This window comes from Trachypithecus francoisi, unplaced genomic scaffold (assembly GCF_009764315.1).
Source record: "Trachypithecus francoisi isolate TF-2019V2 unplaced genomic scaffold, Tfra_2.0 Lachesis_group0, whole genome shotgun sequence".
NCBI lineage: Eukaryota > Metazoa > Chordata > Mammalia > Primates > Cercopithecidae > Trachypithecus > Trachypithecus francoisi.
In genome coordinates this window covers 189,887,627-189,904,846 of record NW_022681453.1, presented here as the reverse complement: position 1 = coordinate 189,904,846, position 17,220 = coordinate 189,887,627, and the positions used below count along the sequence as shown (strand labels likewise).

The 17,220-nt window shown below is 38.3% G+C and overlaps 1 protein-coding gene across 1 annotated transcript in view; it reads right to left on the bottom strand.

Annotated features, from left to right (window-relative positions):
- Positions 1–424: 424 nt before the first annotated feature.
- The window catches only part of OSTN (osteocrin), a 30,637-nt gene continuing 13,841 nt past the window's right edge, over positions 425–17,220 (bottom strand). The window contains exon 3 of the mRNA XM_033213052.1: positions 425–509. Within this exon, the coding sequence (XP_033068943.1) occupies positions 425–509 (85 nt within the window). The remainder of the gene's footprint in view (positions 510–17,220) is intronic.

Sequence of the window (17,220 nt, the reverse complement as noted above, 5' to 3'; positions counted from 1 at the left end):
ATTCTAATAATGTACTTATTGACAACAAGATGATGTGTATCACTTGAATGTGTCTTCTTCATAACACAGGGATTGTTACACGTTTATGAAGGAGATTTAATATATTGACTAGGACTTTAACCCTTATCTGCATATTAATATTCAATGGTTAATTACATAGGAGTCTGAAAATTACTAAATCACTAATTTTGGAGAGTGAAGCAGAACTAGCACATTCTTTTGTTTTTTCACTATCACTTAAGTGATTTAACATTAATATACTATACTAATTGAATACATAAATGATTGAAAAGTGAACTGATAAGCTAGGAAATCAAAAGGGGGACTTAAAAGCAAGAATGGATTGATTACTCCGTTGTGAAATGTTAATCAAATGCCTGCATATATTGTTACTTATTCAAATTGTACTCACAATTGGAATCAATTAGCCTCTGGAATTTGAAAGCCGGTTTCTACCAATCCGATCCATGGGGATACCAAATCGCCTTTTTGGATGATCTACTACTTTCCTGAAACAAACCAAGGAGGACATTGTGAAGCTAAAGTGCAAGTTATTGATCATTATTTCTGTCATTTTATTTTATGGAGATCTGGGGGCTTTCTTTGGGAGCTGGAATAAACACGATAGTTCTCATCACCAGTACCCACTATGTGCCAGACACTATCTCATATTTTCAACATCTGTGGGAGTAGATATTACTAGATATTATTAGCTCCATTTTACATATGAGGAAACTGAGGCTTAGAGAAGTTAACTTATCCAAATTCAAATAGACCAAACCAAAAGCCAGGTCTTATCAGCATACTAATCTGCCAACTAAGTGCTTTAGTTTGAGAAAATCCCTTCCCCCTTCAAATTATATTTTCCTGTTATTTGGTGAAGATTAAACTGGAGCAGTCGTTTTTCACAAACTTTGCTTCAGAATGGCTCATCTAAAGAAGGATGATGGTGGGAGAGGAAAGAGTATGTGCCTCTCATGTCTTTCCTTAAACTTCACCCAGAAAAACTTTGTATGTGATAGTCGACATTTGCTTCTATTCTCTTTGTTAAATACTGTTTGAAATAAATTAAACATCTTCATTATTAAAACGAAGTATAAAAAATCCACACAGTGCTACCAAAGGTCTAACATAACTTCCAGCTTATATTTTCTGTAAATTACCCCTTTAAAAATAAGACGCACTTTAGAAACTTTTCAGTTTGATTTGCTAATATTATCATCACTTAGTTCTATCAAGCCAAAATCCTAACAAGAGAGAATCCAGAACTTCGGTTGTATAACTTTCACTGGCCATGGGAATTAAGGCCAGTGTGAATGTTTATGAAGAAAGAGACAGCGGGGAGAGTCTAAGAAGCCTATGTAAATCAGTGATTCATCTCATAGAAAAGGTAACCGGCTTATAAAAGTGTTAGGCTTATTGTTGACAAAATATACATGCAGAAAAGAGGGCAGAAAGGAGGGCACATTATAAAAATATTAGACATGTACAGATTTTAAGTGTAATAAATTCCCAGACCAAGAAACAGAACATTACCAGCAGACAAACACTTTTGTAACGAGAAATAAACTTAAAAGGCTCTTCTCCCACCAAATGTAAGGAATTCTGCTGGAATGCAGTGGTGTGATCATGGCTTACTGCAGCCTCAACCTCCAGGGCTCAAGTGATCCTCTCACTTCAGCCTCCTGAGTAGCTGGGACTATAAGTGTGTGCCACCATGTCTGATTAATTGTTTTGAATTCTTTGTAGAAATGGGAGTCTTGCCATGTTGCCCAGTCTCATCTCAAACTCCTGGGCACAAGTGATCCTTCATCTTGGCATCCTAAACTGCTGGGATTAAAGGTGTGAGCCACCATGCCTGGCCTGCTTCAATTTTTTGACCAATAGTGATATACTTCATTGCTTGAAAATCTCAGTGATGTAGGACATAGTGTCTCAAAAGAAAACTTAATTTTCAGGAGTTTAAACAGTCAAGAAAATATTTGCTTCAGAACATTTTCAATAACTTCTTTAGTTCTTCTCTAATTCCTACTATCGTATTATTAAACTATACTTATTTACCAATAATTACTTTATACTAGTTTAAACACTAAACATGAATGAAAACCTTAATACCTTCGAGGCTTTTCTTATTATGATTTAATTGTTTTTTCTATTATAATTTACTGTGTATCTGCTATGTATAAGGTTCTTTTTGTGGCCGTTAATGGGTGGAAGAAATGAGTCAGAAATAGCCTTTTCCCTCAAAAACCTGTAACTGACTACTCTCAGATTGATGATGATTTAATGTAAATAGTAGAGGAAAATAATTATGCCAATTTTTTTCCTTAACTACACAGTCTTATCAGTGCTCCTGATATTACTACGAAGTAAATAACTTAGCAAAGGTCTTGGAGGCCAGGCACAGTGGCTCATGCCTATAATCCCAGCAATTTGGGAGGCTGAGGTGGGGAGATCACTTGAGGTCAGGAGTTTGAGATCAGCCTGGCCAACATGGTGAAACATGATCTCTACTAAAAATACAAAAATTAGCCGGGTGTGGTGGCGCACTCCTATAATCCCAGCTACTTGGGAGGCTGAGGCATGAGAATCGCTTAAATCCAGGAGGCTGAGGTTGCAGTGAGCTGAGATCGCGCCACTGCCCTCATACGTGGGCGACAGCACAAGACTCTGACTCGGGGGAAAAAAAGTCTTGGAAAGTATGGAGAACATGAGAGGTTTTTACTGTTGTGCCTTGTATGTTGAAAATATCTATAAACATTGATTAATTCTAATTAAAATAATGTACTTAAAGACAATTAATATTTACTTAATACCTTCTATGTGCCAGATTCTGTGCTTGGTGCTATGCACACAAGGCTAATAAAAATAGACATGGAAACTGATACGGCATTGGCATGATCTCGCCTTCTACAACCTTTGTCTCCTAGGCTCAAGCAATTCTCCTGCCTCAGCCTCTTGAGTAGCTGGGATCACAGGTGCACGCCACCACGCCTGGGTAATTTTTGTATTTTTAGTTGAGACAGGGTTTCATCATGTTGGCCAAGGCTGGTCTCAAACTCCTGACCTCAGGTGATCCACCCACCTTGGCCTCCCAAAATGCTGGGATTACCAGCCCGAGCCACCACACCCAGCCTACTAGTTCTTGAAAACAAATGGGGATCTTGGTCCTGCCACTGTAAGGAACTGAATTCTGCCAACAACGTGAATGAGAGGAAGTGAAAAACCAGTCCTCCCAGGTGTTTGAAGGACTTGTGAGAAAGGGAAGGAAATAGCAGCTGGGGAAAGCAGTCACATGATACCTGCACTGATTCCCCAAACTCCCTTTAGAAATAGACGTTGTCAGGAAAATATAATACGTTTACTTTTTTTTTTTTTTTCTGAGACGGAGTTTCGCTCTTGTTGCCCAGGCTGGAGTGCAATGGCGCAATCTCGGTTCACTGTAACCTCTGCCTCCGGGGTTCAACCGATTCTCCTGCCTCCGCCTCCCAAGTAGCTAGGATTACAGGCACCTGCCACCACGCCCAGCTAATTTGTTGTATTTTTAGAAGAGATGGGGTTTCACTGTGTTGGCCAGGCTGGTCTTGAACTCCTGACCTCAGGTGATCCACCCACCTTGGCTTCCCAAAGTCCTGGGATTACAGGAGTGAGCCACCACACCTGGCCCCTTTTACTCTTTTAGAGATATGTATGATTAAAACAACATCCTTTGGTCTCTCCTACCAAAACTTATTTTCTCAAAAATGAACGTAAATAAGTGAAAACGTGTTTTTCTTTTTTGCTTTACTACAGTTGATCTTTCCTTGCTCAATCAAATAAGAGGCAGCTACGGTATAGTGGAAAGCAAAATAAATTTAAATTCTGTTTTACTTCCTTTCTTTCTCTTTTCTCCATTCTCTCCTCACCTTCTTTCCCCCAGATTTGATCCAAAATGTATTAAAAACCAGGAGATGGAGGATTTGGGTTCTACTTGATTCTTTTACTTACTGATAGTATGACCCTCCGCAAGTCTTTTATTCTAAGCTACTCTTTGCTTTTTGATAAAATTCAAATAATACTTGCTATGCCCATCTTCTGGAGCTGTTTATTCACTTAACAAACTTACTTGTTAAGTGATATTTGAATGTTTCATGCATTACCATGTGTTACACCAACTTAACCATGTGTTATGTGTTGTTCTCTGCATTAGCGTTACGATGGTGAACAAGACAAAGGCTACCTCTCAGGGTTCACATTTTACATTGAAAAGAGCTAATGAGGTAACACATGTAAAAACATTTCCTACATTTCAACTGATACTAATTTTTCCTACCAGTCTAGTCCAGTGGTTTTCAATTTGTAATTATTTCTATAGATAAAAAGCTTTATAAAAGACAGCAATATCTGAAAAGTTAAGTAAAGAATTGTCCCAGTAAAAAAGTATCCCTCCTACTCCATATATAGTGGCCCCTGACAGACCTTCCAGAAACACCATAGGTTCCGCAAAGCAAGTTTAAGTGAAAACTACTGGTCAACTGGATAAAATAGTAACTCATGGTTTTACTCTAGCAATAAATTCATAATTACTTCGATTCATCTTATCGAGTTGGAGATTGGTTGTAAATGCTTACAGATATCTGGAAATCAAATAAGAAAAATAAATACAACAAATATATATATATATATAAATCAATTCACTTTTGAATTTTTAGTACTAATACAAAATAAAAATAATTTTCATAAAGCACATAATCAGAAACCATAACAGCCTGGTTAAATACTTTCTATACAATCTATATCCATCAGAAGTGAAACAGCACGCTAGTAGTTATTTTAACATTTTTGTTGATATGAAATATATATGTATATATAATGGTACTATACTCTAAAATACATTCACTGGCATGAATATAGTGTATGAAAAATTAACGTTAGATAGAAAATATAATCTTAAAACCAAAAGGCAAAGTTGTACTTTTTGACTATCTAGTCCCTCTTGTGACAAAATGATGGTATGACATGGCTTATATGATACATGCATTTAAAACAACCCACATTTTCCATTCTGAAATATTCTGTAAGTAAAGTAGTTTAAGGATATAGAATATTTATCAAACTAATATGATGACAATGATTAGATTGTTTATTTTAAATGCAACTTTAATTTTCACACGAAAATCTAAACTTCCTATGTGACACAAGATTTTCTTTAACATTTATAGTCTTGGATAACTCCATTTCTAAAGGTATTTTACATTCTAAGAAACAGCAGTTGGAAAAATTGTATTTGAACTTTTTATTGAGAATCACTTCACACATAGTAGAGCCTATACATTTATCTGTGTTCAATTTAAAGAGAGTAAAAGTAAACAGCCCTATTCCCAGCAGCAGCATAAGAAATAGAGCATTACCAGTCCTTTAGAAATTCCGGTATTCCTCCTCCCAAACTGCAACTGTTGCATGGCTCAGTCCCAGAGTAATCTATAGACTAAATTTTGGTCTAATAATTCCCTTGATTTTCCTCATAATCTCAGAATCTATATGTATTCTTCAAAAATCTGTTGTTTACTTGACAGTTCCAGAATTTCACTCAAAAGGAATTGAGTACTACAAACAATGTACAGCATTGTGACTATAGTTAATAATGTTGATATTAACATGCTAATAATGTAAATATTAATTATTATGTTGTTAATGAAGTTAATAATAACCTATACTTGAAATTTGCTAAGAGCAGATCTCAAGTGTTCTCATCAAAACAAAAAACAAAAAACGGCCACTGTCAGGTGATAGGTATGTGATTGTGGTATCATTTCGCTATGTGTACATATAGCAAAACATCATGCTGTACACCCTAAATATATACAATTTATATTGTCAATCATAGTTCCATCAAGCTGGGACAAAAGTTATGTATGAATTCTTCTCTACTTCTTTCAGCAAATATTATGTGTTTTGAGATTTTTTCCAAGCTGATATGTGGAGCTGTAGTTCCTTTATTTTACTGCTATGTAATATTTCCTTTCTTTTCTTTCCTTTTTCTTTTTCTTTTCTTTTTTTTTTTTTGAGACAGAGTCTCGCTCTCTTACCCAGGCTGGAGTTCAGTGGCGTGGTGTCGGCTCACTGCCATCTCCACTTCCCAGGTTCACGCCATTCTCCTGCCTCAGCCTCCTGAGTAGCTGGGACTACAGGCGCCCGCCACCAGGCCTGGCTAATTTTTGGTATTTTTAGTAGAGACGGGGTTTCACCGTGCTAGCCAGGATGGTCTCGATCTCCTGACCTTGTGATCCGCCCACCTCGGCCTCCCAAAGTGCTGGGATTACAGGCTTGAGCCACCGCGCCCGGCCACTGCTGTATAATATTTCATTGCATGAATACGCAACCATTTGTTTATCCATCCTACTATAGATGGAAATTTGAGGTATTTCCTCTATTTGTTGTTGTTATGTATTGTTCGGCTGTACATGCCTTTGGTGTTCATGTAAGGATTCCTCTACCGTATATTCCCAGTAGTAGAATTGACAGCTATGCCTATACTTAATTTTATTCCATAGTGTCATATTATTTTCCAAAGTTATTGTATGAATGTGTGAACCCAAGAGCAGTGTATGATAGTTCCTATTATTTCAAATTCATGCCAGCCCTTGTATTCTGGGATTTTTAATTTTGCCAGCCTAATGCTTTGGTAATCATATATCATTGTGGTTTTAATTTACTTTCCCTGAATACTAATGATGTTGCTCAGCTTTTCATTTGTTTATTGGCCACTTGGATTTTTTCTTTTGAAAGTGCCTGCTTGAATCTGCTGCCTGTTTTTCTATTTTTTTCTTTTCTTTTAAACATTTATCTGTAGGAGGGCTTTGAATACTCTGAATATTAGACTTTGAGAGTTATAAATTTCAGATATCTTCTCCCATCTGTGATTCACCTTCTTTATTGTGATTTTTAAAAAAATCTTTGATGTTCTTTTAAAACATCAATATTTTTGCAGCTTATGTAATAAATTACTTCTACCCTAATATTATGAAGATATTCTCCTATGTCATAAAATATTTTTGTAGGTTTGCCTCTCACATTTCAGTTTTTAATATGTTGAAATTAATTTGTGCAAGGCACAGTGGCTCATATCTGCACTACTAGCTACTTGGGAGATTGAGGAGGGATTACCCCTTGAGTCCAGAAGTTCAGATCAGATTGAGCAATATAGTGAGACCCCATCTCAAAACAAAATAAACAAGAACAAATTTAATTTATGTTTATGGGGTGAGTAAAAATCATGTTTCTTTTTAAAAAATCTATATTCATGCCTAATGATTCAGAAATTTTAGATTCAGCTTGTCAAGTTCCATAGAATATCCTATTGCTGTTCTGACTAGAATTGTACTGAATCCAGGTATAATTCATTTAGGGGAGAATTGAAATCTTTATGATATTGATTCTTACTATCCAAGATCATTTATTTAGAATGTTTTTAACGTCTTCAAATAAATTGTTAAAATTTTCTCCAGAGACCTTTTTGTTGTTGTAAGTGGCATCATTTAAGAATAAATGTTGTAGGCATTTTTAACAGTGTCCCTTACTTGGTTAAAAAAAGTTTCCTTGTATTATTAATTTACAATTGATTTCAATCATAGGTGGGGGTTTAGCTTTACTGAATGCTTTTTCTGAATCTATAGAGATGATGTGATTTATATCTTCAATTTGTTAACTCCATTAATTGATTTTCAAAGTAAATTAAGCTTACATCGTATTTTTGTGATAAACAACATGATAATGGCATTTTTTGAATACATTGCTGGATTTGTTTTGCTATTTTTTTGGTAGGAATTTTCTATCTGTAGTCATTAATGAGGCTGTCCTACAGTTTTCTTTTCTTGTTCTTTCCATATGTGGTTTTGGTGTTTAGATAATGTTATTCTCATTAAATGAGTTGAGAATTGCAGCTTCTTTTTGGTTAGCCTTCTGTCATTTATTTAATCACATTGTAGCTTGAGAACATGTTTTTTATGATAACTATGCCTTTAAAATTTGTAAGGCTTATTTTACAGACTAGCACTTCATTTAAAATTTCAATGTCTAAATGTTGTTTAACTGTTCTTAATAGGTGTTTCAGGTGTCATTAAAACTTTTTTTCTTCCATTTGTTGGATACAACAACTTTTACTAATCCTGTTCATGGTTTCGACATCCAAGGAAAGAAACCTCAAATCAGAGTGTGGAAAATGTTCCTTAAACTCGGTAGTCTGATTTCACTACTACATCGTAAAGGGACACTAAAACGCTAGTCCTCCTTCAAGAAAGGCACAGAGCTCCACCGGCACTGAATACCATCCAAAATGGGAGAAAACAGTCATCACTAAAAAAGAATGTTCCTTCAAATAGTTCAGTAATTTAGATTAGTAAACCAGGGAAATTATTTTTTATAGTATAAACCTTCCATGAGCGTACTAGCCAGACTCCAAGGTGGACCCCAATAATTCTCCCATTATGTAGTCTCCTTCCGCATTGAATAGGGCTGACTTCTCCAGCCAATAGACTATTGTGGAAATGACACTGTTGGAAGTAATGAAAGCTATTGCAGCTTCTGCCTTACTTTGTTGGATCACTCCTTCTGGGGGAAGCCAGCTATCATTTCCTAAGTGCACGCTAACAACCCTGTAGAGAGGTTTACATGGCAAAGAACTAAGCCCTCTTGCCAACCGCCACTGACGGACAGAGACGTCCTGCCTTCAGCCAAGTGAGTGGGCCATTTTGGAAGTGAATACTCCAGCCTCAGTATAACTTTCAGATGACTGAAGCCCTAGGCCAACTCTTCACTGTAACCTTGAGAGAAACCCTGAGCTGGAAAAAAATGAGTCAAGCTTTTCCTGGATTTCTGGTGCACAAAAAGTGTATGAGAACAAAAATGTGTATTGTTGTTCATTGTAGGTAATTGTTGCGTAGCAATAGTTATCTAATACCATGAGATTCACAGTGCTCTGAGATTCCAGGAGAGAAGAGACCACACCCAATTTGGGGGTTCTAGAAAAAACTTAGAAAACGTAAGAAAAACTTAAGGAGCATGTAGAAAAAAATAAATGATCATCCATGAATCCTGCAATCTTGGTAACTGCAATTTAAAATTACAATGCAAAACTAAGAAATGTTTACATTAGGATAGGTATCACTATATACAACCTTGGAAAGACTGACATGTGAGAAGAGTCCAAGATGCAGGTCTTGGCAAGAACCTGTGAAGGATGAGAAGGGAAATAATCAAAGTGCCCAAAACCAAGTTAAAATTTAAATTCAAATTCCAGAATGATAGCATGAAGGAGCACATTACATCTGAATGGTGATATGGTTTTAAAGAACCAAAATATACTGCCTTTTTTTTTCTCAAGTCCACATTCAGAAACAGTAGAGAAATAAAATATGAGTGGTCAATATATAGTAAACAAAATGTCATTTTTGTTACTGATCAAACTGAATATACAATGTGTCTTTACATCTGAATTTCATAAGGCTTCCTGTTGTTTTCTCCCTGTATTAGACAGACTTTTATAACTAGTCATTGTTTTCCAATAAAAAGAGGAAGCAAGCAGATAACCTGAACAGGCTCAACTACTCCTCCCAAACTGACCAATCAGAGAAGTGGCCATTCCTTCCCTGGGAAGGAGTGGATAAAGGACAGGGCAAAAGCCAATTTTTTCCTAACAGGCCCTTCACATCCAGGACAGAAACAACTGGTAAATTGTTTCTCAACAATTTAGTAAATGGAGTAATTCCAAGAGAGAAGAGACCACACCCAATTTGGGGGTTCTAGAAAAAACTTAGAAAACGTAGGAAAAACTTAAGGAGCATGTAGAAAAAATAAATGATCCTCCATGAATCTTGCAATCTTGGTTACTGCAATTTAAAATTACAATGCAAAACTAAGAAATGTTTACATTAGGATAGATATCACTATATACAACCTTGGAAGGACTGACATGTGAGAATAGCGCAAGATGCAGGTCTTGGCAAGAACCTGTGAAGGATGAGAAGGAAAATAATTTATTAAGTAGGGTTTTACCCCACTTAATAAGTGGGGTAGTTTTGAATAACAAAAGAAAGTGCTAATTCACTTAGCAGGAAGTTTACTTTTGACTTCCAGGATTCCGTGTCAAAAGTGATCATTCACTTTTCAACAGATTCTGCTCAATTTATGATGATGGAGCTGACTAGCCATAATGTCAGCTTCTAATGTATTATCTCACGGGATTGGCCACATGGACAGGCATTCAGAAAGAAACCGTGAGTACTGGAATCACATAATGAGATTTAAGTGACTGTATTGGCATGCTTCATTTGGAAATGGCTGTAGATGAGGCAGGAAAATAGGTAGGGTCTGGAGGCAGGGGACATAAGCCCGACGCACACTTCAGCTATGACAGAAAATATCCTCTCCATAGGGCGTGTCCAGTATGTGACTTTGTAACTTTAGTTCATCCCTTCATTTACATAGGGCGTACACCGAGGAACCAATGGAATCCTCTAGAGGGTCTGTAAAACTCCTCAAAATTCTGTAACGGGGCCCTTGAGCCCCGCTCCCACCCTGTGGAGTGTACTTTCATTTTCAATAAATTTCTGCATTTGTCGCTTCATTCTTTCCTTGTTTCATCCTTTCCTTGCTTTGTTTGTGTGTTTTGTTTAATTCTTTGTTCAAGACGCCAAGAACCTGGACACCCTCCACTGGTAATATGGAATTTATCATATAAAGCAGAGAGGGTCTCCATTTGCTTGGCTCATGAATCTTGAGGAGCTAATGAAACTTTTAAAACCTCTAAAACTTCTGTTCGGCAAATGGGTTTAATACAGAAATATCCTGTAGAATGCTCTTTTGGGGGTTAGGGTGTGTAATACATTGCAAAGCCTATATATGGAATCGAGTATTATCCCTTTGGAAGACAGTTTTAAAGCTTCATACATGAGTTGGGTTGGGAGAAAAGGTAACAGGACTGTCTCATCCTGTGTTCTTGAGCTGAGTGGAGAAGAGGTATGCAGTAAGGAACAGTCACTGGCAACAGTGGCCCAAGATCATTATGCTCAAAGGCATTTCCCATGGTGTAAGAAGGCAGCACTTAAAAGGGCAACACACTGTTGTGAAAGAACATGGAATCTCCTCAAATCACTATGCCAAAGGGAAAGTTAAGTTCGAAAACTGAGTCAATACTACTGCCTTCCTTCTGTTTCTAAACTGAGCTATAATTCCACAACCCCGTATCACAGCCTAATTTCCTCTATTCCCTCTTTACACATGTTTACTTTATCTTATGTAAACTGTAGATTTACTGAGCACGAGAGAATGCATAATTGACTTTTCCCTCTACTTGCTCTTGTCATATGTAAAATGTAGATTTACTGAGGCTCCTCAGAGCCTCACAAGAATGGAAGCATCTGCCTCACTGCCTGCCCTTCCTGCCATTTTCCCCCTCCTGCATGCTCTTTCCCCTTGAAAACCCGCTTTGGAAAAAGCACAGGTCATAGGTGCTCCTGGGACTTGGATTCTTTTTCCCCACGAGTATCTTCAACTTTGGGCAAATACACCTCTATTGATTGAGAAATACCTCAGTCACATTTCGATTAATACTGAATCCCTTTTCTGTGTTTCTCACACCTGAAATGGAGCTCGTTCTCAACTACGTCCTCTGGAGATGACCAAATAAGAGCTAAAAAAGAAAAGCATAAACTTTGAGATGCCGTGATTGGCCTAGTTCTGTGGCATTTCTTCACAACGAATTAGAAAGAAAAGAAAATGTTAGAATTTTTACCGTAATCTTTGGGATTTTTGTCAAGAAGGGCAATCATACCTGACAAATTGAATCTGGCATTGCTAGTCTCAACTTTAGCCTGAACCTATTGTTACAGTGCATAGAGCTGTACTGGGGCATGAACAGGAACGGAGCAGAAGACGGCCCCCACACCCCACCAGGAAAGTCAGGTAACCATAGGTGATGGTCAAGCATTTGTCACACGGCCTCTCTAAAGTAATAATTGGTCACAGCCAGCACAGAGAAAGGCAGTTTCCCTATAGATCAGAAATATCTGAAACTGGTGGTCAGCAGCTTCCTGATAAGATCTCAGGAGTTGGGTGAGTGGGCTCAAGCATGTGCTTTAAGAGGTTAAATGGTGGCGTTTAACTGGTACATGACCTTCTAGGGGCATTCCACTGAAAGAGCGACGCCAGATGCCGGAAGTAGGTCAGCATATAAAACCCTAAGGCCAAGGTCAAACAGGAAGATGTCCGCTTGGCCTTTTTCCAAGTGTGCCTTACTTTTCATTCCTGCTCTAAATCTTTTTAATAAACTTCCACCCCTACTCTAAAACTTGCCTAGGTCTCTTCTTCTGCTTTATGCTCCTCAGTCAAAGTCTTTCTTCTGAGGCGGCAAGAATTGAGATAGCTGCAGTCCTGGTAGGATATATCATGGATACAGTAATTCTAAAAGTATTCCTTTAATGCATATATTCTAAGTGAATCTTACTGTTCCTGGCCTTTGACAAATACCTTATTCACACAGAACTTTAATTTCTTTGTAGAAAGTCGCTTGAGGCAACGCATAATTGACTCTTCCCTCTACTTCGTCATTTCACATGTAAAACCTAGATTTACTCAGGCTAATCAGAGCCTCACAAGAATGGAAGCATCTGCCTCACTGCCTGCCCTCACTGCCGTTTACCCCCTCTTGCTTGCTCTAGTAGCTTTGTGCAAAGAAATTAAGTGGAAAGTCATGGCCTTGGAGTTAAACAATCTGGCATGTAATTTATATTAACATAATCTCAGGGAAATCATTTTGTCTCTCTGAAAACATAATAATATGTGGATCCTAATGTCAGAGGCATTTGAACCAAAGAGACTCCATCTTGAATAGGGGCTGGGTAAAATGAGGCTAAGACTTGCTGGACAGCATTCCCAGAAGGTTAGGCATTTTAGTCAGAGGATGTTTACAGTTAAGAAAACATGTTAATAATGTTGATGGAAGAGATCCAGGACTTAGTAGGCCCAGGAAATGTCCTGATGTTACGATATCAGGAGAACAAAAGCATTCTCAGTTTAAAAATAAGTTTCACTTTAAATATAATAATATAAATTATTGTGGAAGACAGTAGTTACACAAACATTAACAGTCCTTTGTCATAAGCCCTTGTAGTAGTGCACATCTCCCCAAAGATTTTTTCTTTTTTTTTTGCTTTATTATCTTATACGTAAACAAGCATTATATCTAAAGTGGACACATTCCTTCTCTTGCTTTTGGGCCCTACTCTGTCTATGGAGTAGCCATTTTTTTGTTTCTTTATTTCTGTAATAAAATTGCTTTCACTTTACTCTGTGGACTCGCCTCAAATTCTTTCCTGTGTGAGATCCAAGAATCCTCTCTTGGGGTCTGGTTTGGGACCTCTTTCTGGTAACAATACCTCCTTCTTAGTGTGTGATAGAGGTTTTTAAAAAGTAGTGTGCCAGAATACTAAAATGGGATGCTTTCTCAGTTTTTTGCTGTAGCTTTAAAAGGCTGAATAAAAAAGAGATAGAGAGAAAGGTAGAGAGAAAGTATGTGGGAAGTATTTCGTTCTGCATTCCAAAGTGAGGTGCTAGACTTATGTAGTATTTCCGAAGGAGGTTGCTACAAACTAATCTTTTCCAACTTCAATCCAATAAAAGGATTCCTACTGAATAGCTCAGGAAAGGAGAATTTCTTGGGAGCAAGTTATTGAAAAACAATGGCATTTCCCCTCTTCGTTCATATGGGGAAAGGGCTTTGAGAAAAACACTTCGAGTTTAAAATATGCCCATTGAAGCATGGTGAACCTAATCAAATAGTGTCTATGAAATCTAAAGGGCAAGAAACTGTGAGAACTGGCTTGATACCAGACTGGAGAGATGACTGCACCAAGAACAGCTTCACTTTCAGTCACCAGAGTCAAGGATGTGGGTTTTCTGTGGGCAGATGTAGAGCATGTGGAGAGAGTGAGCCTGGGTCAATTATCGAAGGGACCTTGCCCCAAGGGCTTTCTGCCAGGGTGAAGCAAACCCAGCAGGATGCTGATGGTGGTGTCAAATGCAGAAAACGGAGAATAGGATGAGGATGAGGGGCATAACCTGCCAGACCTGCCAGAAGAGGAGCATTCTTGGAGGTAAGGACATGTATGTTACTATTCACACTGAGGGTTATGTGACTCCCAGAAACATTCCACAATGAGTCAGCTTTGAGCATTCAGCAAAGTCATGAGACCACAAAGACAGGTCATGATATTAAGTCAAGTAAGGCTTTGTTTTACTTCTCTGCATGCATCTCCATCCCCAGTTCTGGAGGAGACAAAAGGCAGCCTACTGTGGTAGGGGAGAGTGTGAGTATAAAATGGCCACAAGCTCCTTCCCACTGAAGCCTTCCAGGATGAATGGGGTCCAAGCTAGGGGAAAGAGAAGCTTTATTAATATTCATGGTTTGAGGTCACATATAATAATGGTTATTTGAATTACTATTATATGGTTATTTTTCTAGTACAAGTAACTAGAGGGATTCTTATTATTTCGACTTGACCAGTAGAGCCATTAATACCTGCCTTTTGGTTTATTCAAGGGGTAGGGAACAACAACTCCCCCTGAGTGGGTTGGAATGCAGGGGATGGGAGGAAAAACTATTTTTTTCTGATTATGACCTATGGAGTTTTTCTCTTTCAATTAGGCGATATAATAACAATATTCTGGAGCAAAGTGTTTCTTGACCTAAATCTCCAGAATGTGTATAATTTTGCTGGCTGTCTTCCCTCTGCTCTCAGACACACGCTGCCTTTTCTCACCCTACTTTTAGTCCTAGAAGGCTGAGCTTTTTGGAACACGTAAATGTTCCTGTGCCCTCTGGCTTTGGTGTGGATCAAGCAATAGATAATTTGGGGAAGACAGAATAGAGGAAGAGCAGGTGAGAGGTCAGGATACTTTTCTCCTGGCCACTCCTTGCATGATCTCTTCCAGGGAGGTATGCTCCTGAAAAAAGTCACTACTTTTCTTTTCTTTTCTTTCTTTTTTTGAGATGACGTCTCACTCTGTTGCCCAGGCTGGAGTGCAATGGTGCGATCTTGGCTCACTGCAACCTCTGCCTCCCAAGTTCAAGCGATTCTCCTGCCTCAGCTTCCCAAGGAGCTGGGATTACAGGTGCCTGCCACCAACACCCGGCTAACTTTTATATTTTTAGTAGAGACGGGGTTTCACTTTGCTGGTCAGGCTGGTCTTGAACTCCCGACCTCAGGCAATCTGCCTGCTTCAGCCTCCCAAAGTGCTGGGATTACAGGCATGAGCCACCACACCCAGCAAATTTTGTATTTTTAGTAGAGATGCAGTTTCACCATGTTGGTCATGCTGGTCTCAAACTCCCAGCCTCAGATGATCTGCCTGCCTCGGCCTCCCAAAGTGCTGGGATTAAAGGTGTGAGCCACTGCGCCTAGCCATCAATATCTTCTAATGTTAAAGAGTCATTCAGATAGTAGATACTATTTTTTCCAGAGAAAAGGCAGTGCTTGGTAGCTCACACCTGTAATCCCAACACTTTGGAAAGCTGAGGCAGGCAGATCATTTGAGATCAGGAGTCCCAGCTACTCGGTAGGCGGAGGCAGGAGAATCTCTAGAACTCGGGATGTGGAGCTTGCAGTTAAGCTGAGATTCTGCCACTGCACTCCAGCCTGGGCGACAGAGCAAGACTCCATCTCAAAAATCGAAAACAAGAAAACAGAAATAAAATGATCACTTCAGACTTTAAACAAGTGAATGGAAATGAGGAAAATATTTTGGGCTTCAAAGTATAGTTGAGTTAGTGTTGCCCGGAGAATTGAAGTAATTTGCGCATGAATCAGAAAATGAAGCTAGTGTCCTATTCAGGTAAAAATATGTTAAGCAATACGCAATAGGAAACAACAGGTGGTTCTTCGTTTCAAGTTAATATGATCTGATATAGGGTTTTCCCTGTTTAGCTTTTTATATTTGTTTCTTTTCATCTTTGTTTTCCCTAGCTTTCATGAGTTTTTTTGTTTCCATCTCCTGGTGGACCTTTTTGAAAGTACAGTTAATTTTCTTTTACTTTTCTGATATTCTGTAGTAATTTAGAATTAAATAATACATTTTGTACCCTGGTGACTCAGAGTTTTAAAATCTGGGATTATGTAGCAATATAATTCTGGGGCCTATACATGTAGATGGGAAAGGGTTACATCTTTAGTTCCATTAACCTGTAAATGAAAGATAACATTTATGACCGAACACAGTGGCTCATGCCAGTAATCCCAGCATTCTGAAAGGCAGAGGTGGGCGGATCACTCAAGGCCAGGAGATCGAGAGCAGCCTGGCCAACATGGAGAAACACAGTCCCTACTAAAAATACAAAAATTAGCCAGGCGTAGTGGCAGGCACCTATTATCCCATGCCCATAATCCCAGCTACTCGGGAGTCTGAGGCAGGAGAATCACTTGAATCTGGGAGGTGAAGGAGGCAGTGAGCCGAGATCTCACCATTGCACTCCAGTCTGGGCAACAAGAACAAAACTGCATCTAAAAAAAAAAAAAAGATTAAGCCATTGCCCTCCAGCCTAGGCAACAGAGTAAGACTCCATTTCAAAAAAATAAATAAATAAAAATAATAAAAAAAATAGCATTTATGAATATAGAAAAGAAATAATAGTAATAGTTGTGTCTGAACATTGTTACTCACATAAATCACAGATACTTTCAAAGCACATTTTAGTTATCATAGATACTTTGAAATGATTATGTTCTGCACTAGTTACAACAATTTTTTTTTTGAGGCAGAGTCTCCCTGTCACCCAGGCTGGAGTGCTGTGGCACAATCTCCGCTCACTGAAACCTCTGCCTCCCACGTGTTCAAGCGATTCTCATGCCTCAGCCTCCCGAGTAGCTGGGATTACAGATGAGTGCCACCACGCCTGGCTGAATTTTGTATTTTTAGTAGAGACAGGATTTCATCATGTTGTCCAGGCTGGTCACGAACTCCTAACCTCAGGTGATCTGCCTGCCTTAGCCTCCCAAAGTGCTGAGATTACAGGCATGAGCCACCGCACCCAGCTACAGCTATTGTTTGCAGACATATCTTTACATCTTATTTTAGGTATTAATAAATAAAATATTTAAAATATATCATATATGTTATATGGCAAATTAATTTAAAAAATTGTTTTTGATAATTCTGTTTCTAAACAGTGGGTAACCTTTGAACTCTTAT